Source organism: Manis javanica, chromosome 14 (genome assembly GCF_040802235.1).
Source record: "Manis javanica isolate MJ-LG chromosome 14, MJ_LKY, whole genome shotgun sequence".
NCBI classification, from domain to species: domain Eukaryota; kingdom Metazoa; phylum Chordata; class Mammalia; order Pholidota; family Manidae; genus Manis; species Manis javanica.
The window spans coordinates 83,479,960-83,505,657 of record NC_133169.1 but is presented as its reverse complement, the minus strand read 5'-3'; the positions used below and the strand labels follow the sequence as shown (position 1 = coordinate 83,505,657).

At 47.9% G+C, this 25,698-nt stretch overlaps 2 protein-coding genes across 16 annotated transcripts in view; one reads left to right on the top strand and one right to left on the bottom strand.

The window, feature by feature from the left end:
* The first annotated feature begins 770 nt into the window (after nucleotides 1-770).
* IL9 (interleukin 9) lies at nucleotides 771-3,718 on the top strand. The gene is made up of 5 exons (XM_017650754.1): nucleotides 771-884; nucleotides 1,006-1,041; nucleotides 1,122-1,154; nucleotides 2,325-2,456; nucleotides 3,608-3,718. Exons 1-5 carry the CDS (start codon nucleotides 771-773, stop codon nucleotides 3,716-3,718), a joined length of 426 nt encoding a protein of 141 aa, XP_017506243.1.
* Nucleotides 3,719-12,686: 8,968 nt separating this feature from the next.
* SLC25A48 (solute carrier family 25 member 48) overlaps nucleotides 12,687-25,698 on the bottom strand; it is a 35,981-nt gene continuing 22,969 nt past the window's right edge. For 7 of the 15 annotated variants that reach the window (XM_073221654.1, XM_073221656.1, XM_073221655.1 and 4 more), the window contains 3 exons: nucleotides 23,368-23,625; nucleotides 20,918-21,051; nucleotides 12,687-13,374 (listed from right to left, as the gene is read on the bottom strand). In XM_073221654.1, the coding sequence (XP_073077755.1) occupies nucleotides 12,898-13,374; nucleotides 20,918-21,051; nucleotides 23,368-23,625 (869 nt within the window). In that variant the 3' untranslated portion in view covers nucleotides 12,687-12,897. The other 8 variants (XM_037016365.2, XM_017650757.3, XM_073221661.1 and 5 more) reach the window with 6 other exon arrangements.

Here is a 25,698-nt window from a genome sequence, read left to right as displayed (position 1 = left end):
TTACCTATTGCAAGCACTGAATTCTTACTTGATATTACACCATGCTATTTAAGTTACCTAAAAACACTGAGGAACCCTCAAGGCCAGTTTTAATAGGTACTATTACCACATTTTTTGTGCTTAACAAAATGTTGAAGAGTTCCTCCTTCAGACACACTTGTTCAAAGGAATACTTGCACAAAGATGCATTTGTTTGAGGGAGATAATCTGGCCCCAGACCTGAAAGACAGTGCTAAGGTTTGGAAATAAGGTATTCTAAGAGTAAGGTTGCAATGACTACACTGAACTTGCAAAACCCCTGACAGAACAGCTGTCCTGCACTAATTCTCATCCTCCCCATCCCCCTCCTTCATTAGAACACCAGTGACGGGCTAGTATATCAGCATTTCCAATAAAGTAAAAAAGGGAAAATACACACTTGGGCCTTCATGGAAAGTCTTCTAACTCACAATCAGAATCTCTGCTTAAAAAAAAAAAAGTTATGGTTTGAAGATCTTTAACTTTTCCTACAGCATCTCAGGACCCAACTTTTTGAAAAAGCATCTTTTCTGAGGAATAATATTTCCCAGCACAATGTAACATAGTCTTTGTCAAGTGACTCAGTGTGATATACATATATCTTTTTTTCAATGTCAAGCAGCCCAAACTTACAGAGAAAAAGTGGGCACTGGTATCAGTTTGATGTCAGGGTTTTTCCATGTTTGTGAAGGACCTTTAAATAAGACTTGATTTGAAGGCATCTGCAAGCCAAGCTCCAGCCCCACTTCAAGATGCTCCTGGCTGCAGTCCTTGCCTCTGCCCTGCTTGTCCACTCCACGGCCAGCCAGGGCTGTATGACCTTGACAGGGATCAAGAATGTCAAGTTCCTCATCAACAAAGCGCAGGTGAACTGGGGCGGGGAGAGGACACAAGAAGGAAAGACAGCTGTTGAAAATCTAAGTGAAATATGGGTGGTGTGAAAAACACACCACCCATTATAGATTCTTGTCTCTCTACTTACTTTAGGAAGATGCACCTTCAAAATGCAGCTGCAGTGCCAATGTGAGTAAATGCTCTTTTAAGAACTTTCTGATTTTAATTCGCACATCTGGAATCTTCACTCTGAAATTGCTCTTTTGCAGGTGACTGATTGCTTGTGCCTCCCCATTCCTTCTGTAAGTATAGTAGAATATAATAATCTTGATTCTTTTTAAGTTCTTAAATAAAATTAAATTGCTCTGTTTGGTATTTTAAATAAGAAAGTGTTATTTAGTTGCCATTATTGCACATTAGTATTTCCTTTTAAAACCAGTTTCTTGAAATTCTATACTATGTAAACTTTGTATTTAGTCGGGTGTATGTCCCTTGAGAAGTTTATTCAATATTTTAAAAAAGAACCTTGAGTGTCTTTTTCCATAGTGGCCATGTGCACAATTACATCAAACGACATAGCCCATACCACGTTGCTTATTAACTCTTTTGCATTAACTCTAGGGTTGCAAAACACTGCAGATAAAATGCAACTCTCTTTCCTCTGACATGCACTGTGTGTGCTATGCCTTCTCCCTCCCTCCTTCCTTTCTATGTGCCTATCTGGCTGACTTAGAGTGACCATTGCATGTTTGTTTGCTGGGAGGACAGGGTGAATGAGGCTGTGGAGGGAGGGGAAGCGGCAAGGGCTTCCTGAGGGTCATTCCATACTGGCAGAGAGGAGGCAGGCAGGAACTTTCTGGTTAAGGGGAGGAGAAAACACCCAAGATGCTGTATTACACTGCTCTCTCTCACAAGCAAGGCCTGGGAGAGTCTGCACCTCTCACCCTGAGGTCAGACATTGCACCCCATCCACGCCCATCCATTAGATGAGGTTAGGATAGGGCGCCTGCTGAGGAGGAACCTCACCTTTATAGCCCAGCCCAGCCCCTCGGGTTATGGTGTACGATGTTAGTTACACTGAAAACCAGCTGTACTCGGTCAGCACATCCCATCAGGCTGGTGTGCAAAGGCTTTTCCTTTCTCTGTACTTTAGAGTTCACTATTACGAGACTTCGAACAGGGGAGCGTTTGTTGAAAAGGAGACTCAGGACTGTGTGTGTTCCAGGGCCCAGAGGCCTCAGGTTCCCTGGATGAAACATTCTGGAAATCTCCTTGGAGTGTGACTGTGGATAAATGGCCTCACCTCCAAATACTGAAGATCATTTTTTAGTTTGGCAAAGGAACTACCTAAAAGAATGCCAGTTTAGGTTAGATTGGTTCAGTTAAAATAGTCTCTAAAAGCATTCTCCTTGTGATTCTTTCTCGAAGCTGTTCTGAGAGTTCCTTTTCATAAATTCTTAACTACTTACCAGGACAACTGCACTGCACCCTGCTTCCAGGAGGGCCTGTGGCGGATGACCAACACCACTGTAGCAAGTCCCAGAATCCTGATCTTGAATCAGGTGAAGAAAACAGTGGAAGCCCTAAAGAACAACAAGTGTCAGGTAGTTTGTTTTTATCTGTGATGGGCTCTAGTTAGTTATTTTTATGTCATGTTGATGCCAACTCTATCTGAATGAGAACCTCTGAAATCGGCAGTTCAAGGTCAATAAGAGCCTTCTAAGAAACTTGATCATAATACTAAAATTAAAGTGAGACCTGCTCCACTGGCCCATGGTTCCCTTAGTTTTAAAAAGCACGCACACCTATTTGCCATTTACTTCTTTCCACCTCCTGAGTAATGAGGGCGTCCATCCTGATTGTCATTAGAGGGTAAAATCTGCAGAATCAGGGCCATAGCCCACAGAATATTAAATAATCCTAGTGATTCCATTTGCTAACGGAGAGGCTGTCGTGCCAGGTACGGTAAAGGTTTTTCTTGATTGGCTGAGAAGTTGTTTAAAGAAAAATGCTTCCAGATCCAGGTGGATACCTGCCATTTGCCCTAAATGACCTTTGGCACATTGTTTTAGCATAGAGCCTATCCCAGAGTGGGGGAAGGGGCCCTCTGGGCTTTGGCGTCTCCATGTGAGACCACAGAAGGTGAGACCCCTTCACTCAGCTACCCAACTCACATGTTTCTACCATCAACAGCATGTAGTTCTAAGTGCTTAATATTCACTGTTCCACTGAATACCTGCCTATCTGAGGGACGCTTGTTAGGATCTATCACCCTCACTTAATAGAGCAGGAAACTGAGGCTCAGTGAGGTTAACTGATCGGCCTAAGGCTACATATTTACTAAGTGGCCGAGCTGTGATTTGAATTCTGCTCTATGTGACCCCGAAGTTCCACTCTTGGCCATTGTGCTATAAAATGACCTTGGGAGTCATCCAGAAAGTATAATAACAAAATTTTAGGCCTCAAAGAAAACCAAGAAAGGTCTCCTCTAGTGAGATTTCGAACTGCTTGTTAGGTGTGCGTGTCTGTGTGTGGCAGGGGGAAGCCCTGAAATCCTATCACAAAGTCACCCACCGCCACTCCACCGACTGCTAGCCCTGGACCTCTCTGTCCCCTTGCTCAGGTCTCAAGCACGAGCTGCCTGCACACCTTCCCGCTGCACCACGCTGCCCTCCTCACCCCTGCAGCGAGGTCCTTGGGCTGCTCTTTCGGACTGTTCCCATCACTCTGTATTTGCTAACTTTTGTCCCCGCAGTATTTTTCCTGTGAAGAGCCATGCAGCCAAGCCACAGCAGGCAACACACTGACATTTCTGAAGAGTCTCCTGGAAAATCTCCAGAAAGAAAGGATGAGAGGCAGAGTATGAAGATGAAATCTTATTTATTCTATTTATTGAATTTTAAAAGCCTCTTCTCCAAGTTGTTGCAATTAGAAGTATCAAGTAAGCCCCACTACGTCAAAATCAGTTGTAATAATATTTTTAAATTTTTATCTTTATTTTGGAATAAATATATATGAAAACAAAGAACATAGTGTGGTATTCATTCCTTGCTGCTCCAAACAAATTAAGCTGCAAACTTTGTCAATGGGCTGAATGGCTGGAAGATGCCTGTAATCGTAGGACTCATCCTGAACACAGACCTGAAGCCCCATGAGCTGAGTCCGGGGCTCCAGGGGGCGCTATAGAGCGCACAGCAATGGAGGGGGCGTGAGGACCGTCTGAGGCTTCCAGCGGCAAGGCCAGGGGCTGTCTGAAGCCCCTGTCTGTGCATGCTGAGGAAGGAGGCTCAGGGCACCGCCCAAAAGTTTGGGGTCCTGAGAAGCCAACCAGGTACCTGTAATGGGAGAAGGCAGCAGTTTGTGAGTCCAGGAGGTGGGACACTACTGAAGAATGTCGGCATATTCACATGTAAGAGCAGAAAGTGCTTGAAGCTGAGCCAGGAGTTCACACAGTGGATCTTCTGGGTCAGAGCGCAAAACAGAGAACCCCTGAGATCAATACTGACCCCTATGCCCTCAAGAGACCTTCAGCTAGCACGCACCACAGGCCAGGCACAGGACCTCGCTGGGGTGCAGGGCCTAATGGGGGCAGCCCAAGGGATCTTGGACTAGCTTCTCTGGCTGGCACAGTGTGGCTGTACCTGTGATGGTTATTATGTGTCAACTTGACCAGGCCACAGGGCGCCCAGATATTTGACTGAACATTGTTTCTGGGCATGTCTGCGAAGATGTCTCTGGAAGAGATAAACATTTGAATCAATAGACCGATAAGGCAGGTGCTCTCCCCAGTGTGGGTGGGCATCGCCCAATCCACTGACAGCCTGAATAGACCAAGAGAGCAGAGGAAGAGAAACTGGCCCTGTCAGCTTAGGCTGGGACACCAGCCTGCTGTGCTGGGACGGGGTCTCAGGCCACAGGCTCCCTTCTTTTCAGTCCTTTGGACTCATGTGAGGACTATACCACCTGCTCTCCTGAGCCTCCAGCTTGCAGACGGCAGATCATGGGACTTCTCAGCTTCCGTAATCAAACGAGCCAATTCCTTGTTATAAATCCATCCATCAATCATCCATCACCTATCACCTTTCAGTTCTATTTCTCTGGAGAACCCTGACTGATAGACTAACCATTTTGCCTTAATACTCAGTCCGCTCTCCCTCCCCGTACTCCTGACCCTGGCTTCTGTTCCACAGTACTCACCACCTTCTAAGATGCCTCCCATTTATTAATTGATCATCTTTGTGGCCTACAGCCTGTATCTCCCTGCTCAAATGCCAGCTCCGTGGGCAAAGAACTTTGTTTTGCTCACTGTTGTATCCCAAATGCCTAATCTGAGCCTAAACTATTCCCATACCAGAGTAGATGCTCTGTAAATATTGACTGACTGGATGAAAGGCCTTTGAAATGCAAAAGCAAAGCCTGACCTGGTCTGTAGGTCAGGAATGTGCTCACCTGGAGAAGAGGTGGCTCCCAGAACATACTGCATGTGCTCAAAAAGGTGAGAGCCCTTTAATGCCCCAGGCAGGCCCCAAGCCTGGGGTTCTCATGACCTGGCCACTTGGGAGGGCACAGTCTGGCCTGACCTCCCTAGCTGTGTGTGATGAGTGGGGTGGGGGCATGGTTAAAGTGAGGGTCTTGGGATCGTGGTGGTCTGACAATCAGAATGGCCCTCTTTTCCGCTACATGAAGGGTTAGAGATTTGGGAAGAGCTGAGAGGAATCTACTGCGGGAAGTGTTTTTCTAGGTACTGTCAAAATCAGAACTGCTTCCCCTCCCTACTGGGCTAGACCATCCTTGGCACAGTGTGTTCACACACTGTGATCACAATGAAAGGCAAGTTCAGATCACCAAGAGACAGAGTTCCTCCACTGACTCTGCTTGGCTTTTATTTTTGACCAGTTACAACATTAAGCAAGAGTTCATGCGACCTGTACCTTACACAGCCCTTGGCCAAGTGTGAGTTTCTCTGATAATCTAAGCAGCTACACCCCTGGAGTTTTGCAGGTCCGTTAGCTCTGGAGTGGGGGTTTACAAGTTCTGCCCTGCACCTGCAGCCAAGCCCTTCCTGCATAGTGGAGGCAGAGAGGGAGTTTTAGCAAAGGGGACACTGGCCAGAAGACTGTTGTATTTATCTTCTTGGGTATAGAAATTGTGGCTTCCTGGGGACAGCCGAACACAATTTTTTTGGTCTTTGTTTAGACAGAAAGAAACAAGTTTCTCAGTGATTTATTTATGGTGATATGTGTATCAAAGGGCAACAGGTTTGATTTCTGAGTCTAGAGTCTTTCCAAAAAGGACCACTGGTTTAACCTTTGTCCTTGCTCAGCGCTGAAGGCCATCAAGTGTTATGTAGTGGACACAGACCTTAAGACAAATAGACAGTGGTCACAGCCTGTTGACCCATCTGCTTCTCAGAAGTGAATACCTCACGTGACAGCTGTGGGTGGGCAGGAGTGGGGTGTAGGTTTTGTCAAGGAGGTTTACTGAGGATCTCCCAGAACAGTGGGTATGAGAATTCATGTTCCAATGATTCTTATTTTTATTAGTATGTATAGCATCTCCTGTATGATTTCTCTCTGAGACTGGAAGTTCTGACACTAAGTGTTTTCAGCACCCCTGCTTCATGCACAGCGCTCCCAGCACTGGAGTCCTGCCCCATGCAGGGCACTGAATGCAGTCTCCATGGGCAAAGATACAAGATAAAGGTTAATCAAATAATACATTTATTATTATTTATTAATATTAAGCACTTAATTACTAAGCACTTACTCTGTATATACTAAGCATGCATTATCTCATTTAATCCCCTAATAACTGTAGAAGGTAGGTATTATTATTTCTGCTTTACAGGTAAGGAAATCAAGGCTTAGAAAGGTTAAATGACTTTCCCAAGGCGCTGCAGCTGGTGAGAGAGTGGGGCTCCAACCCCAGTTCTCTGATTCCAAACCCTTGGCTATTTCCTTTCTGCTTTAGTATTTTCTTTTTCTATGTAAATCAGGTGTGTTTCCTCTGACTCCAGCCTGAGGGTAATATAGATTCGTAGCAATATGGGTCCACATTCCCTTATCCAAAAACCTGGGGCCAGAGAGTTTCCAAAGTTCAAACTGTTTAGACTCTTAGAAAGGAAATACATAGTTCATGCACCATGTGTTACATAATATCCATAGCAGGGCCTGGGGCAGGATTCTTTAATTAAACACATTCATATTCTGCAGGCAAACACATAAGCAGTCATACAAAGTAGTCAGGTTTTGTAGTCAAATAAGTCTCAACAAACCTTGGGCTTCCAGAACTGTTTGATCTCAGAATTGTGATGAGGGATCGGTGAGCATTTCTCTAGCTCTGGCCCCACTTACAAGGGGTGCACTCTCTCCCAAGGACTTGTCTGGGGCTGGGCTGAGCATCTGCAGGAGGGATAGAGGCTTCTGTCGCTCCCTGGGCGGCCTGCCGCATGGTGTCCTGGGTCTTGGTTGCAGGGCCTCCTCTTCTCTCCTTGCTCTGCGTTTTCTGGACCTGCACTGCATTTCAAAATATGTGTACAGCCTGCGCTGTAAACGGTATGGGGACTGCTCACCCCACATGGGGCCACAGCAAGGCCAGGTGCTTGTGTTTGGTTATGGTTCAGAGCACCACCTGGGAACACAATCAGTTGCCAGAGAAGATGGTCAGACAGATGAGCTGCCACCCACAGTCACAAATTAATCACCAGCATAGCTTGGTGGTTTCCCTTGGCTTTTCTGCAAAAGTCTCATAACCCACAGGATACACCCCAGCAGGCAAGCTCAAAGCAGAATTCTCAGGGCCAGTGGGGAGATGTGCTGTAATTACTCTCCTCTCCAGGCCAGGAGAGTCAAACTTATTTAGAAGGCACCTTGGGAAAAAGAGAAGGAAAACCAACATTTTTTATTGAGTGTTAACAGTGTACCAGGTGCTATGCTAAGCATGTTTTGTGGGATATCTAGTTGGATCTCCACAACAACCCATGACGTAAGTATATAATTATTGTATATAATTATTCCTAGTGCACAGATGAGGAAACTGAGGCCCAGAGAGGTTATATAACTTGCCAGGGCACACTGTTCACAAGGGAAAAAGCCAAGATTCCCACTCAGGGAACTGACTCTAGAGCCTCATTCTCACACATGACCAACAAGAGCATGGAAGTTCTCAACACAGCCAGCTGCCCTGTGCAGCTTGGTGGGCCCCGGCAGGGCTGTTCCCTGGAGATTCCGGTCCAGGGCACACTGCCCCTGGTCAAAGCAAACCCAGATGCTGCTGGACTTGAAGTGGGCCAGTCCACAGCTGTCTGTCTCTCTTTCTGCCCATCTGCCCAATTTGAAGCAGGGAGATATTGTGCAGTCTCAACCCTGCAATCCCTTCATTACTTTACCTGTGTCATTCACCCCAGACCAAAACCTCTCTTCCTTTGGAAAGGGGGCCTTAAGCAGAAATGCAAAGACCCTTCACCCACTGAGAGTGTACAATTCAGTGGGAATTAGCATATTCATATGGTTGTGGATCCATAACCACAATCTCGTTTCAGAATATTTTCATCACTCCCAAAAGAAGCCCTGTACTCATTAGCAGCCATTCTCCAATCTCCCTTCCCCAGCCTAATCAACAAACAATTTACTTTTTGTCTTCACAAATTTGCCTCTTAGGGATTTTTCCTATAAATGGAACCATAATGTGTGTTTTCCTATAACTGGCTTCTTTTACTTAGCATGATGTGTTCAAGATTCATTCATGTTGTAGCATATATCATTATGTCAATTCTTTTTATTGTCAAATAATATTCCATTATATGGATATACCGCATTTTATTTATCCATTCATCAGCTGGAAGACATTTGAGTTGATTCCACTTTTTGGCCACTATGAATAATGCTGCTGTGAACATTCACGTAAAGGTTTTTGTGAGGACATATGTTCTCTGTCTCTTGGATATACCTAGGAGTGAAATGGCTGGGTCATATGGTCATTCTATGTTTAGCTTTTTGAGAAAATGCCAAACTGTTTTCCAAAGTGGCAGAGCATTTTATATTTCTACCAACAATGTATGAGGTTTCCAATTTCTCCACATTCTTGTCGACACTTGTTATTATCTGTCTTAAATTACAGCCATGCCAGTGGATGTGAGGTGGTATCTCATTGTGGCCTTGATTTGCATTTCCCCAATGACTAGTGATGAATCTTTTCATGTGCTCATTGACTATTTGTATATTTTCTTTGGAGAAATGTCTATGCAAATACTTTGCCCATTTTTAAATTGGGTTATTTGTCTTTTTATAGTTAAGTTGTGAGAGTTCTCTATATATATTCAGAATTTAAGTCCCTTATTTGATACGGGATTGCAAATATTTTCTCCCATTTTGTAGGCTGTCTTTTTATTTTCTTGAAAGTATCATTTGCAGTACCAAAGTTTTTAGTTGTCTAAATTAGTCTAATTTGTCTATATTTTATTTTGTCATTTTTGCTTTTGGTATTCTAAGAAACCTTTGCCAAATGCAAGGTCACAAGGATTTATTCCTCTATTTCCTCCTGTGAGTTTTGTAGTTTGACCTCTTACATGTAGGTCTATGATCCGTTTTGAGATAATTTTCACATATGGTGTGAGTTAAGGTTCCAACTGCATTCTTTTGGCATATGGCTATCCAGTTGTCCCAGCACCATTTCATGAAAAGACTATTCCTTCTCCATTAAATTGTCTTGGCACCCTTGTTGAAAACCAGTTGACCATTAAAATAAAGGTTTATTGATGAACAGTTATTTTGACACCATTGATCTACACGGCTTCCTTAAGCGAGCACCGCACTGCCTTGAGCACTGTAGCCTTGGGGGAGGGAAGTGTGAGTCCTCCAACTTCATTCTTCTTTATCAAGACCATTTTGGCTATTCTGGGTTCTTTGCAGTTCCATATGGACTTTAGGATGAGTCTATCCATACCTGCAGAAAAAGACAGCTGGGATTTTGAGAGGCATTGGACTAAAACTGTAGATCCATTTAGGGAATACGGCTATCTAATAATATTTATAGTCTTCTGGCCCATGACATAGAGTATTTTTCTATTTATTTAGAACATTAAAAATTTCTTTCAACAAGGTTTTCCAGTTTTCAGTGTAAAACTCACGCACTTCTTTCATTAAAATATGCCTATTTACTTCATTTTCAAATGCTATTGTAAATGGAAGTGTTTTCTTAATTTCACGTTTGAAAATTTAATTGCTAGGTTGATTTTTATGTGTTGATCTTGTGTCCTGAAATCTTGCCGAACTTGGTTATTGGTTCTAATATTTCTAATGGATTCTTCAGGATCTTCTACATACAAGATCGCATCGCCTGTGCATAAAGGTAGTTTAGTTTTCCTTTTCCAAATTGGAGGACTTTTATTTTATTTTATAGCCTATTTGCACTGGCCTTTCACACCTCCAGTGCAATGCTGAATAGAAGACGCAGGAGCAGACATCCTTGTCTTGTTCCTGATTTTGGTGGGAAAGCATCTAGTCTTTTCCTCTCAATGTGCTGTTAGCTGTGACTTTTCATAGATGTCCTTTATCAGGTTTAGGATGATCCCTTCTATTCTCAATTTGTTGAGTGTTTTTATCATGAATATTAGATATTGTCAATGCTTTTTCTGCATAGATTGTGTTTGTCTTTCATTTATTAATATGCAGGATAATTTTTGACTTTTGAATTTCCAAGGGTAGAGATCCTAACTCTAGGTAGGAAGTAATAATTCTTAGGACCATGGAAAAGAAGGTGTAAAGGAGAGGAGATACCAGACACTGGTGTGTGCTCTGCTCCAAGACAGAGTGGGGTGGTGGTAGCAGAACTCCCAGGAAGGGCTGAGGACTGGGAATGGAGGGCTTCCAAGCTCTGTATACTCGGAGATGACAATCTGAAAGGAGAATCCCCCTGACACCTGACACGGGGCATGACACAGGGAGCCCCAGGAAGCCGGGCCTGATGCGGGTCCCTGAGTAGCTCTGTAAAGAAGCCTAGGCTTTTCCCATAGGACAGAGAAGGCATGGCTATGTCACAGAGGACAGTAAGGCCAGAGGAGCCTCGGGTGTGGCAGATGCATGGACCACGTGGCCAGGACCAGAGGGGGTGAAGATGCTTCCACAGAAGCCGCCATGGAAGGAAGGCCATGCCCCAAGACTAGACAGGAAGAATGCCAGTGAAGGGCGGAGCATCTCCCAAGAGCCAGAAGCCTCTTCCTGTACCCCAAGTCGCCCAGATCTAAAGTCACCCCTGGGAGAGGGAGGGGAAGGAAAAAATCCTCAGCTGACTATGTTTAAGTAGGAATTTCTGAGTTTTACCCTGAAATGCCAAAACAACTTTTTCTGCTAGGTAAAATGGAGGCTCAAACAAAAATAAATGTTAAAGAAAAATAAAGAAAGCTTCATTTATTTTTTTCATATCTGAGGGTGTGGTGGAATCATCTGGCAAACACCAATAAGGCATGCAGCACATGGCAGGTGCTGGCTCAGCACAGCAGTGAGTAGAAGGCAGCAGATCTTCAGAATCCACGGGTGCGGAGGGAGAGACGGGCCTGTGCTGCTGGGAGGCGGGCGGCCCAGGTGCTGGCGTGGTCCTGTAACTGGTGGGGGTGCCTGAGCCCAGGGCGGGCTGGCCCTCCCCGCGCTCAGCCAGATGGGGGAAGCAGCGATTCTCTGGAAGGTTTTCCAGCTTCAGTTGCTCAGGGGCTGGACTCCTTTGCTGGACCAAATGTTTCCTAGAAACCTCTGTGGTGCCAGCCTGGCAGAGAGGGGTGCTGGGGTCAGAGCCCTGGAGGGCTGCCAGGTGACTTGTCAGACATCCTGGGCACCCAAAGGGCCACATGAGCAACTGTGTCCGCTCCGCTCCAAGCGTGTATATTGGATGCCCACCTTGGAGTCCGGAATCCGAGGAGCCAGCTCTCAGGGTTCCCCTATAGAGACAAGGCCCAGGAACACCACCCCAGCCACCCTGTGTTGCCCCCTGAATAAATGAGAACAGGGCAGACTTGCAGAGAGGACGGTGGGCCGAAACCAGAAACAAGAAAAAAGACACAAGTGATCCCCTTCCCCACCTTTCTCTAACCCCTGTATTTCTCGCTTCGTGGTTCATAAAACCACTTTTGCACTTGATTCTTACTGAAGCCCTGGAAGGTAAGAAAAGGAGACTTAGTGTGGCCGTTTTACAGATGAGGAAACGGGCAAAAGCTTGCAACGTCATGTCCATAGGCAGTGACAGTCTTGGAACTGGAACCCAAGGCGACATTCTCCCCAGTCAGAGGCTTGCTCAACCACTGACAGCAACAGGGAGACGGAGACAGCGAGACCAAGCGAACCAGCAGAGACGTGTCCTGGGGCCCTGGTGCTCTCGCCATTGAGGACCAAGGTCACACGCGGCCAGAAACTGCCACCCGTGGGGGGTTTAATTGTCCTCTGCTGCCACCAAGTGGTGATTCTGTAGTTTCTCAGGCCAGGGAGCCTTTCTTTGGGTGACTTTTTGTAGAGCAGCGGGAACGGAGAAATCAAGGACACGTTCAAGGGTAAAAGAGCGGGAATCGAAGGATATTTCCCTACCAGATTTAAGCCAGGAATGGCAAGTACGTTCATCTGTGTGCAGCTGTGACTGGCTGGTGGCGTCTGGCCTGGGACCTGTGCTGAGATTCCAAAACTGCCCTCATCAGGAAGACTGTGTGACACATGAGGAGCGCCTGCTGTGGCCACAAATTGAGACTGTCCCACTGACACGTGCCACTTAACAGCCAAAGAGCAGTGGCCTCCCCACATGGTTCCAGTGAGAAATAAAATTTAGCGTGATGAGATCATCCAGGAAACCAGACTGCGGTTAAAGTATTTTATTTCGTTTTGTTCCCCAGATGAAAATAAGGCCCTGCGAACCCCGGCCCGCGGGCCCTGGTGCCCAGCGCATCGCCACCGGAGCGCCGCAGCCGCGGGCGCCGCAACACGAGCCGGGGTCCACCACGCACACCGTCGGCCGCGGGCGAAGAACGGCCGTGCTCGGGGCCTCCTGTCCCTGCGCGGAGTGGCCTCTCTAGGCCAGCAACAGCTGCAGGGGCCTGCACAGAGGGAAGAGTGAGGGTGGCCAGTGTTTCCTGGAGTCCAGGCGGAAGCATCTGATACCGAACGGAGCTGAAGCGGTTTTGGATGTTTTTATTTGGAAACTTTGGAGGCAACCCCAGCCCCTCCGGGACCTCCCAGCGAGTTTGCAATGCGCAGGGGCAGGGGCTGTTTCACCAGGTGCCGGTGCAGATCTGAAACGGATGGTGATCCGCTGCGTCCTTCCAGCGCGGCGGCCGAGCGGCCAGCTCAGGAGCAGAGCCCGGGCAGCTGGGGGAGAAGGGATTCCGGGCCCAGCCAAAGGGCTGAGGGCCCCCCCCACGAGGCGCACAGCAGGGGTGGCGGGAGGCCTTCTCTCTCCAGGACTCTCACTACAGCGGCATCTGGAGAAGCTGCCTTCAGCAGCAACCTGTGGCCAGTAGACGGAGGCCTTGCTCTGCTGACTCTGGCCCTGGGGAGAAAGGAGGGAAGATGAGACTTTCATGTAATGGGGTGATTGGTCAGCAAGATCTTGGGGTCAAACATCCCATTTGAAAATTGTTTCTGTGAAGCATTTCATGGACCGACAAAGAGTTACCAGGCTGTCTGGGACTCATTGTAAATGTTCGAGAAAGACATTATAAGAAGAATGTATCTCTTTCCTTGAAAATGAATTTTCCTGAAATTTAAAGTGGACCGGGGAGGTTTGGAATATGAGAGTCGTGGCAGGAAGACTGACGGGCACTATTTCAGGAAGGTAGTGGGGAGGAGGCCCTGGAGGGCTGGCAGGGATGGTGTAGCTGGATTCCTGGGCCTCTGACGGGTCTGGGGGCTGACTGCTGACCACCGGTTGGGGCCTCACTTCCCCCACACAAGGTCATCTTCCTTGTATTATCTGATTCCAGTTTCTCCATGTGGATAATAAAATCAACCAAACACAGAAAGCAACCTCAGGGGGCGTTCGCTGGGTTTCAGAGGGTCCTTGGGTCACTCATACGTGTGACCTAGGAGGAAAATAACCCAGCGGATGAATGCAGAGGAAGTGTTCTCACCGGAGGAGCCGGAGCAGAGCTGCGTCTGGCTGTGGGAGGAGGCAGGAGCTGCTGGGAGTCGGACTCTATTCCCAGTAGGCATCTGGAAACAGTTCCTGGCCATTCTTACCCTGCACTCAGGGACCTGAGATGGTCCCCCCCTACCTCTAGGGAGCTGCAGCTCCCGAGCTCCCTAACACACACCACTGTCCTCAGTCTAGGCTCTGAGGGAGACCTTCGTTTCCCTGTCTTCAAAGACTGGATATGGCTCCTCCCTAGAACATGACCTGCTCAGGATCTCACAGCCACTTGGTAAATTCAAATTCAGGACTTGCTGGAGATGCCTTCGTCCTCTCGGGTTAAAGGTGAATTCCTCGGATGAGGCTTGTTCAAGGTAAGGCTCTAGGCAAGTCGCTGGGAAGCCCCTCTGCCACCTGAGGGGCACCAGCCACTCCTCCCACCCTGGCAGAGGAAAGCAGACGGGCATCTGTGCGCCTTGTACCTTGAGAGTCCTTTCAGAAAGAAGAGACTCTAACTGGGGTGGTCCCTGCTCTGGAAAGGCTAAGTCCAGGATGATCAGGCTTTGGCTTGCTAGAAACTTCTTCCTTCTTCCCTAAGTAGCCAACGTCCCTGGGTGGTCACAGGTGGCAGGGTGCAGGAGCTCAATCAAGCATCCAGCCCCTCTGGGATCTGCCAGGTCTTGGCATTAAAACCACCTCGCAGCTGAATGTTTAATGACATGGGAAAATGGTCCCAAATTATCAAGTGGGAAGAGTGAGTTATAAAATATTTTGTAAAATGGGATCCTATTTGGGGGATATACATAAAAAACACTGAGAAGAATAACAAGGTCTTGGGATGATAGGTGTTTTTGTGTGTTCTGTTTATTTGTATTTTCTATTTTTTCTGCAATAAAAATACATGGGCTTTATTATAGGCCTTTTTGGAAAAATCACTTTCATCTGTTCAAAGTGGGGAGTGGCTGATATCTGAGCACAGCTTTAAGAATCAGACAACTTCCCTTCCTGGCCCTGGACCAGTTACAGGTCCAAATACAGTAACTCTTCCCCCAAGCTGTTTAATTATGCAAAATGCATTGCTACCCTTTTCCTTTTATAGGAGAGGGCAAAAAGCCAGGAAAGCTGGGAATGTCGGTGTTTTAGTAAAAAGTGAAAGCATTTGATTTAAAGCCAGCATCTAGGGCTTGTTCTGATCTAGTCAGCCTGATCCATCATGTCCTTTCCCTGGCTCCAGGGTCTGGCCCCATCCATGCATCCTAGCAGACCTCTACTGCCCCAGGGGAAGCAGCATGGAGGTTTCCCAAGCCTTCGTGATGAAGACCATCTTTCTTGAGAGAATTTGAAGTCACTAAGGCAAAATCGTTTCTTGTTGATTAGAAAACTCAGGGACTTATCCCAGTTTGTCTTGTGAGCTCTGCAGGTAACCAGTTTGGGGCCAGACAAAGAAAAACAAGGGAGAGAAGAAGGGGAGGAATAGAGAGAATATTGGAGACATCCATCCATTCAGTGATGTCTCTGAGTGGCCATTTGTGTGCCAGGCTCCATGCCAGGCACTAGCCATATGGAGGTGAAAGAACAGTCCCAGCTCTCCTGGGACCTTCAGGCTGCCTGGGGAGTAAGGAAAGTCATCCTGCAGTCATGCAGGAATGTGAGAGGGGCTGAGCAGGGCTGTGGGAGGGAGCCTACAGCAGGCACAGCTCATCCTGGCCGAGGCATCATCATAGGCTTCCTGGAGGAGGAGACTTAGAGACCAAGGCCTGGATGACAAAGAGGAGTTAGTGAAGCCAAGGACAGGGCAGAAGGCATGAGAAGCAGATGTTAGGCAGAGAAAGCAAGTGCAAAGACCCAGAGGTGAGAGCAAGGATGGTATGTTTACTATGTGGGCGAGGATAAGGTTGTCAAGGGCTGATGCTTTACCCAGAGGGCAATGGGGAGCCATTGAGAGCATCTGAGCAGGGAGTCACTTGCTCAGATTTGCTTTTAGATTCCTGGGCTGCAGTGATCTTTCTGCAACAGGAAAGAGAAAAGGTGGAGGCATAGGAGGCAGGGAACAAGGCAGAGGCTGTCCTCTAAGGGCCTTGGGAGCCAACTGGTGACTCTCAGACTCAAGCTCTGAGTTCAGTAGGCAGGTGGGGAGGTGGTGCCCCTCTGATGGGGTTGGCACCCTGGTTTGAGTCCTCACTTGTGAGCCTGGGTCGCTGAATTTGTACAGTGAAGCTAAATAGGCTTTTTCTCCAAGAGCTGTTGAAGCTGCTGAATGGAAAAATAGATTGGTGAGCTCACTATGAAAAGGTAAATTCTGTGCTAACCTCACTTACTAAGCACCCAGCTCACCACCAGTCACAGGTGGGCATTTCAGAAGGGCTTTTGATGACAAGTAGGTGACAGTTCTAGGCCCAGGATTAACACTGATTAGACAGGAAACAAATGACAGAGGGACGTTCCAGAAAGCCAATACATTTCCATGGCAGAGAAGAGCTTCAAGCTCTAAGAAGGCACAACTGGCTGGGAAGGAGGCACACTGACCTGGTGCTCAGGGGCTGGTCACTGTGTGGTCCCCGCGGATCACCTGCAGCGAGAGCTCATACCCAAGGAACATGGTGGCACTCATGGGGAAGCCCCGCACAGCGTTCACGGTGATGCCCCTGAAAAACACCTTTGGCAGGAGGCAGCGTTATCACAGGGGGCTGGCCCGCACCCTCTGCAGGGCCACCACTGATGGACAAGGGGCTGGCAATGCTGCCCACTCTCCCCAGGCTGGACCCCACAGGGCCAAAGGACCCCTGCAGGCCAAGACCAGCAGGATGACCGAATGATGGCCCTGGCCTGACCCATCTCCCCTCAAAGGGGCTTTTCCTCCAGGCCTGTGCATATGGACTAAATGCTATAGGCAAACTGTTAAGTCCCATGAATGCCCAGATACACTTGCTTAATTGCTGCTCTTTCTTGTGCACACACACACGTGCACATAGGCACATGCACACACACAGTTCTTGGGGATCTCGAAGTCCGAGCTCTCCACTCCACTCACTTTGCAGGGCATTAGACCCAGCATTCAGCCATGGCCAACCACTTGACAGGTGCTTCACAGGATGGTCCCCAAGTGGTGAGCAGGGGAGAACTCAGATCATGCTTAAAACTGCAGACATGGAGTTGAGACACAACTTTGTGATTTAATAGCTGTGTTACTTGCGCAAGGGGCAAAATCTCTGAAATTCAATTCAACTGTAAAATGGGGATAATAATCTTAATGACCTGAAATGGTGTTGAGGGAGTGAGATGATGCTTTTAAAGCACTCACACAGTGCCCGCCGTGCAGCGAGCCCTCATTCACAGCGGATGTCATCCTCACCATCCTCAATGGGAGGTGTCACCTGTTTATGCAGAGCAGCGCTGCACCTTGGTCACTCATATGAGTCTGTACTGATGAGCTGTTTAACTCAGCCTTTAATACAAAAAGCCTGTATTTGTCTCCCATCCCAGGGCACATGATAAGATGCCTTCCTTCCTTCCTCCCTCCCTCCGGCTTCCTGCCTGGAGCTGGGTGCACTGATCAATGTGACATGGCTGCAGCCCTTGCACAGTTTAAAACCTACCAGGGGAGACACACCCCATTAAGGAATAATTACAATGTAACCTGGAACACCATGAGAACAGATAAGGGCTTTGGGGAGGGGTGGGGTGGGGAAAGCTGCCCTTAAATGTCTTTTCTGGGAAGAGACAACACGTGTAAAGGCGAATCCCTACCCAAGCATAAATGGCCCAAGAACTGCCAGGCATAAGATGTAAACCAGTTAGCTGACTGCTGTATATTTACCAAGTTAACAAACAAAATTGGTCCTGTAACTTTTAGAAAATGGAAATCCAGCCCTCTTCCATGTCACAGGCATTGTGGTGTCAGCGTAGGTACAGGCCACCCTCAGGGACCAGGATGTCAGGTGGCCTCCCTTTAGGAGCAGTGCCTGAACCTCTGTACTCCATGGCAGCCTGGGAGGTGCAGCTTGGTTGGGGAAGGGGAGAATGGCTTTGGGAACTTGGGGGGAAGGCTTAACTGAGAGGAAAAGTGGGAGGGAGATGAGGACAAGGATCCTTTGGTGAGCAAGTGGCTCAGCCAAACTATAGGCCAATTCAGGCCAGGGGCCAGTGGGGTCCACTCTTTGCTAATGTCTAACTTTTCTGGAATTCCACAGGCTCAGGCAGAGTGACCAATAGCAAGGAACTGGGGCTGGATCCAAGAGGAAAATTCCACACTGGGTGCCCACAGAGGCTCGCCTGTGGACCTGGGCTTGACTCTGTTCTCTGAGGTTGAGCCAAGCAGGACCCAGCTTGGAGTGTGAGCCTCCCCTTCCACAGCACAGGCCCCGCAGGGGCCCTGGGACACTTCAGACAGACAGACGTGAACTCCCTCTAGCAGCTGCGGCCTGCTTTGCTGTGAGGCTAAAGAGAGCAAAATGCAGACCCACCGGCGTTTGCTCTGAGCTTTCAGAACACACAGCCACCATAGGTCTTTCCTCATGGAGCCTGAACAGCTCCCCACTGTCCATGGTCAAGCCCATACCCTCCCCTGGCCTGCCAAGCCCCAGACGCTCTCCCCTGCACTTCGTCTGGGCTGCCTCTTACATCTGACACCCTACCATGCCTCTACGGGGCCATCTCTCTTTCACCACTGGGCCTTTTCTGGTGGAAGGTTCCCCGGTGCGGCTGCACCTCTGGCAGTCCTCCCAGAGCACCCCAAGTTGGGCTATGGCCTGCTGCCTTCTGTGCACCCAGAACCTCTGCCCACACAGGCCTGCCCACACCGTGGGAACTGCCCAAGACTTGTCTGTGCCCCTGTTGAGAATCCCAGTCAGGGTAGTGAAGACAGGGCTGTGTTATGGGCATGCCTGACTCCCTAGCATCTGCACTGTGCTTGGCCCAGAGGACCCTCTATAGATCTGACTCAGTGAATCAGTGGATGGATGGATGGGTGAATGAATGAGTGAACTTGAAATGAGAAAGGAAGTCTCTGAGTGATATAGTCTGGGTGGTGGGGGTGGGGGCGGGGGGCCCTGCGGTGGAGGGAGGGCTCTCGCTCCCTCTGGCAGAAACAGAAGACAGCGGGCTCTGGTGCCCCACGAAGGTTGTCTGCCTACAGCTATTCCTCTCTGTCTCTCCCTAGAGTCACCCAAATTCATCCCACTCTCAGAAATGCCTTTAGCCCAGTCACCTCTGCGGAGCTCAAGGACACTAAGCCACTCCTCCAGCCTTCCTATTTTAGATGATGGCTCTCCGTGTACAAGCCATGGCCCACGAGGCCCCGGATGGTCGTCACAGCAGGTAGAGAATGGATCACAAACCGCATCTTTCCTCCCTTGTGACTTGGGAATGCCCCCAGAGACCATGGACTCTTAAGTCCCCCTATCATAAAGGTTTCTTTACTGGTTTTCAGTATTACTTTACTGGTAATCATGTAAGGCAGTTACAAAAAGCTATTAAAACTGGGCACCATCATCATTATTTTAATTCTTTCTAATTCTTTATTATCACTGAGTTCTTCTTCCACATAAGTGGGAATAAGTTGGCTCACCCCGTCTCAGTGAGCTGCAACAAAAGCCGTTTGGGAATGGGTGCTCCACAGAGCCAAAGCCCAGGCCAACTGGGACTGGGGCTACCACCCCGGCCCCACGGAAAGTCATTTCTTCTGCAGCTCCTAGGAATCTGACTGGGGCAACCCAACTCTTCAGGGCTGGGTGGGATTTTTTTTCACATTACTATTTACATTTATATACAGAAACATATATACATATATACAAGCATACCTAAATACACACACACACACACATGCTTGTACAGGCTGTGAAAATTTTTGGAATATATTACAAGAAACTCGTAACAGTGATTGCCTTTGAGAGAAGACAGGACCACAGGAGGGACATGTAGACAGTATATTCTCTTATACCTTTTGATGTTTCCTATACTCAGATACTATTTTTTAAACCAACTGATAAAATTTTTTAAAAATTAATTTTAGTCAGTGAGGTGGTTAGTCAGACTGAATACTGCCATCTCCACTTAAAATCTGTTTCTGAACATTAACTATGGACCAAATGCTATTGAGATTAAGAAATCAACCATCTGATCTCTTGCCTTCTAGAACATTGTTTTTTACAAAATAGAGTAATTTGGGGGAGGGGGAATAATATGAACAGTACACTTAGTCTCTACAGACTTCAATGAACTACAACACATTAATATTTTGAGAAACAGGCAAAAATATCTCAGAGCATCCTGTTTGAATTTCTCTTAGATGTCTCTCTGCTCTTATTAGTTGAATCACAAACTACTTCTGCTAAAAAGAATGCCAAAGACAAGGGAGGTGAGGTTTCTAGGAAGATGGCGAAGTAGGGAATACCAGCAATCTATCTCCTTACCTAGGCAACAATTGCACTGGCAGAATATCTGAGGTAATTATTTTGGAACTCTGGAGTTTATTGAAGGCTTGCAACTTCTAGGAGAAGGTTTGGACAGTATATTGTGGATAATGTCAATCAATTTCAACTCTTAGCCCAATAGCAGGGATCCATCCTCCAGTCCAAACCCTGCAGCAAGCAGCTATGCTAGTGTTCCTGGGACTGTGCAGGTTGCTTGCAAGAGCCACATGGGCAATAAAGACCATGCTGATGAGAAGGCAGGCTTTGGTGACACACAGATGTAGACCCAGGTCCCGGCTCTGTCATACACCCCCTGTGTGACCTCAGGTAGGTTACTAGCCTTCTCTGAACCTGTCAGATGGGATCACACCCACTTCCACCACCAGCCTGGGGCAAAGCCTAGATGAGACCAAGTTCCTGCACAGAGTTTAATAAATGGTCACCCCCAACACGTTGGTTTCTCGATTCCCTCCTCTATAATCTCACATCCCCCAAAATGTCTAATCCCTTTCCAGGGACTGACACTGACCCTGCATGACTGCTGTGGGGCTTACTTTAAGTCCTTCATTCTGGTAACTCTGATAGATACAGTCGAGGACACCTTTGTATTTGTTTAAATGAACCCCATCAGCTTGGAGCCGACTTTTCACGACATCCATAGGTGTAGCTGTTCCCCAAGAAATTGCTCCTGTAAAAAGAAAGACAGACAAGTGTCAGGACTGGCTGGTTGGGGTCAGAGGGGCCCTAGATCCCTACACATTTCCACCATCCAGAGGCTTAATAAGCTGCAGGGGGAAGTAGAAAGAGCTCAGGGCTCTTCTGTGAGGGCTGCCCTGACCTTCCCCTGCCACTTGCTGTGGGACTTACAAAAGCCTCCTCCTCCTCCAGGCCTCGGGTCTGTCATCTGTAAAATGGGGTGGCAGCACCAATTTCATGGGGTTTCGCTGAGGACAAATAGACTGATACACATGAAGCATTTAGTACAAGGCCAGGTTGACAGCCAATGTTTTGTAAGTGGAAGATTTTATTAGCAGCTTTTATTGGAGAAACATGGACAGGCCCCACCATTATTTTGTAGCACCTTTCCAGGGCACCAGGGGGGAGAGCCCAGGGTGAGGCCTGAAGCTGAAGGCTTACAGTCCCCTGGAGACAGGATTTACTGTGAACATGGACTTAAACAAACACTTGCAGATAGCTGCTCGCCAAGGAAGTGCCAGCCTAGGGATTACAAAGAACAAGGGCAAGCCTTTAAACATCTCTTATATTTTCCAGATATGTGAAACAGAAGCCTTGGGACCATGTGTCACTGGGGCATCCCTGTTGGATAAGTTCAGGTGCCCTGGTTTGAGCACTTTTGTGACTTTAAAAGACCCTGGGTAAACAATGCCAGCTTATTGTGTAAACAGAAATTGTCACATTCTTGGGTAGGGAGAGAAAAACAAATTAATACCAAAGTCCAAGGCAGCTAGCTTGCAAGGTTTTGTAATTGCTGTCCAGCAGCTCCCAAAAAAGGCCTTTGCCTGCCCTGGGCCCTCTGCCCACCCTGGCCTCCTGCCCATGGCCTCTGGGAGTCCTCTGCCCCTCTCTGCCCTCCTGCCTCTAGCTGGGATAACAGGGCCGCTTCCCCTAGAGTCCAGCCAGGTGCTGCCCTGCTCATTCCCGTCTCAGCCTACAGGCAAGGCCTATAAAACAAAGTTTGCCTGCCGGGCCACGCACACCTGCTTTCCCCAGAAATGAGAGCTGATGGGGCCTTGTTTTCCTCTCAGTCAGCAAGTACTTACTGAACACTGTTAGGAGCCGGAAGAGGCCAGGCCTCAGACATGTGCCGCCGCTGCTGCTTGGGGCTAAGACATGCGCTTTGCTATGTATTTGTTGAGTTTCAAGCATAGCTAATTGTGATAAGGTGGCAGGAGGAGGAAAAGAACAACAATTTTCTCTTCTCCAGTAGATCTTCCCCTTCAATACCAAACATGCCAAGTTACCAGCCTTCTTAAAAAGTAATCCTCTCTTGACTCCCCCACACCTCTCTGGGTATAGCTGTATTTCTTCCCCCCCTGCAACACAGCCAAATCTCCAGATGTACTGAGTGTATTTGAGTTCTCAGATTTCTTGCATCCCATTCTCTCTTGATCCTGCCTCAATCAGGGTTTCACACTCTTCTCTTCACCAAAATGGGCCTTGTCAAAGCCCCCGAGGACCTACACATTGCTAAGTGCAAGCGGCAGGAAGAGCAAGTACAAAGGCCCTGTGGTGGGGAGAGAGCCGGGCCTGGTCGAGTTGCAGCAAAGAGGCCAGGGTGGCTGGAGCAGAGTAAGGGGACAGGAGCATAAAATGAGTGCAGAAGGGAAACTGGATGCTGGATGGTAGAAGGCCTTGAAAATCATTGTGAGGACGTTGGCTTTCACCCTAAATGAAAGGGGGAGGCAGTATGGGTTCTGAGTAGGGAGGTTAATTACTACCAGTCCGTCGTTTCAAAACACATAAGTGGATCTGAACCTGGGTCTTTCTGACTGCACAGTCCCTGCCTACTGTCTGCACTAGCTCTGTGGCCTTGGGTTGGTCACTTAATCTCCCTGAGCCATGTTTTCTCATCTGAAAGATGGGGAGGATGATTTCCACGTTACACGGCTAATGATACCCTCACATTAGGTTTGCAGTATGCCAATATTCAAAAAGGACGACCATGATAACAGCTTTCCCTTTCGAAGTTCAGTAATACTGACACAGAGTAGGTGCTCAAAATACATCGTCTGACTGAAAGTCGAATGAGTCCAGATGGGGCCTTGCCATCCTCACAGGTCCAGATGGAGGTGGGTGGGGGACCATTCCCCATGTAGACATTCCCCTGCTTGGCTAGGTCAGGCCTACAGCAGGGACTTGATAAAGAACCCGGGATGAGTGGCCGAATGAGCACCCCTCCCAGGGCTGAGAGGGCATGGAAGCTCCCCGGCTGTCCCGCCACAGCAGTGGGCCAAGGGGCAGGCATCAGGGCTGCCGTCCTTACCTGCCATGCCGCCCGCCAGCCACGCGGCGCAGGGGCTGGGGCTGGCACAGGCCTCTGGGGTGATCCACTCACTCAGGAACACATAGGGGATGAAGTAGAGGCAGTAGCCTGGGACATCCCTCAGCAGCATGGCGCTGGTGCCCCGGTACAGTCCCACCAGGCCGTCAGTGCGCACGATGGTCGCAATGCAATGCACAGGCCCCTGATAGGCTGGCTGCTCCCCGTGAGCCGCCACCCTGGGCTTTAAACTGAGGTTGGCTGCAAAGACAGTAAGGAAAGATGGCAAATGGCCTGGGGGCAAGAGACTGACCATTCTCTGGCACTGCCCAACCCATTGGCAGTTTCCACTCACGTGGCCCATTTATTTTTACTGACCCTTCTGACCTTGGTAGCTCAAACCAGGATTCTGAAGTCCCACAGGGCACCTCTGCCAATGTGTGCAGCCAGGTTGGGGGTTTATCCTGGCCAGGTGATAAGGCACTGGTTCCCTTAGGATGCTGAGAGGTTCCTAGTCAGCAGTCACTCTGTCTTCCTAAGCAGATGTGACTGCAGAATGCCTAGGATGAAACATGACACTCCATACCAACTCCTTCCTGAAACAGAGGCTAGAAAATCCAACACACTGTGTGTGTGTGTGTGTGTGTGTGTGTGTGTGTGTGTGTGTGTGTGTGTGTACTTGTGCGTAGCATGGTAAAAAAAAGTATACAAGATTTGGACCCAGACTTTCTTGGTTCTAAATCCTGGCCCCACCACTTTTGACCTTGTTAGGCCACCTTTTTTAGCTTGTTCCCTTATCTTTTAAAAAAGAGGACAGGCCAGCACTGTATTGTATCCTCGAAAGTTGCTAAGAGAGTAAAAGAACAAATCTTAAAAGTTTTTGGCATACACACACAAAAAGGTAACTACGTGAGATGATGGGTGTGTTATCTTGGTAACCTTATCTTGCCAATCACTTTGCAGCATACATGTATATTAAATCATCACACTGCATGCCTTGTACACATGTACATGTACACATTGAAAAAAAACATAATATTATATGTCAATTATATTTCAATAAAGCTGGAAGAATACTTTTCTTAAAATTAAGAAAAGGAGAACGGGTTGTGACTATAAATTAGGTAATACATATGAAGTGTTCAGCATGGTGCCAGGAACATAGTAGGGGACAATAAGTTATGGATAGATTATAACTAAGACCAAGGTGACTGGCATGAATCAGGGGCAGGATGCACTGGCTGGCAGGCTGGGAGTGGTCTCACTGACTCACTCCAGCCCTAGCCAGGCTGTGCCCTGAAACAGCTGTAGGGTAGCCCTGCTGCCACTGGCCCCTCACAGTCCAGGGGCACAGGGCCTCTGTCTGCTTGTCTGACCTCCGGGATCTCTGCTGGCAGATCACAGCTTGCTAATGTCTATTGCTCCTTCTAGGTGTGTATGTAGCCAGCAAGCTGTGACTGTCTCTCCCGTCTAATCCTTCCTTGTGTCTCCCTCTCTGAAGCTCATCTCCTCTGCTACAGACACTTTAGCACAGCTTTAACCCAAGTCTCAGTGTAGATAAAGTGGACTCTTATCCTCAAATTTCCCTCCTAGAAGAACTAACATGACATGACCAGGAAAGAAAGAGAATGAGGCTTGCCTGTGACCACACACCTATTTCACCGTCTGAGTTTAATCCTCTATATGCAGCATCACATTTTGGTTTTACACATGCTGGCAAGGAAGCAGCTTGCTTTCATTATACAGTTGAACTTCCAAGTCCCCCAAATAGTTCACCTTTATCAGACAAAAGGATAGGAGAAAATATTCAGCTTCATGACTCCACAGTCCAAACTGGAGATTTGGGAGTAAAGTGCAACCTGTTCTTTCACTCATCCTAGAAGTAGATGAGGTTGAGGGGGAGATTTCTAGTTGTCTGGGAAGTGTGCTTGAACAAACGAATCCTATATTTTCTTCTTGCATGGGGGAGAGAGCAATCACTGCCATGCCTGTTAGCCAACTCCAACTTGAGGAGACTGAGTCCCATGCGTTTCCACAGCAGATCCCACAGGAAGTGAGCAGGGGCGGTGGCCACTCTGGGAGACACGGCCTTCGGAGCTCAGAACAAGATCAGATACTGTGATCTTGGAAAGCCCACTGAGAGGCACTGGGCAGCCCTTCCTCTTCCAAATCCACTATGATACTGCCAGGAGCATCCTGGGAAATTCTGGCAATAGACAAAATAGATGTAATTGTTCCAACATACAAACTTTGCCTGGGCCACGCTCATGTCCAAGTAACAGTGATCTGACCCAGGAGTCAAGGTTTTTGTGAATCACCTATACATATAATGCA

Coding starts and splice junctions, on each gene's coding strand:
- IL9 (XM_017650754.1), top strand. CDS start 771: ATGCTCCTGGCTGCAGTCCTTGCCTCTGCCCTGCTTGTCCACTCCACG. Junction 885..1,005: donor TCCTCATCAACAAAGCGCAG/GTGAACTGGGGC, acceptor TACTTACTTTAG/GAAGATGCACCTTCAAAATG. Junction 2,457..3,607: donor TAAAGAACAACAAGTGTCAG/GTAGTTTGTTTT, acceptor TTGTCCCCGCAG/TATTTTTCCTGTGAAGAGCC.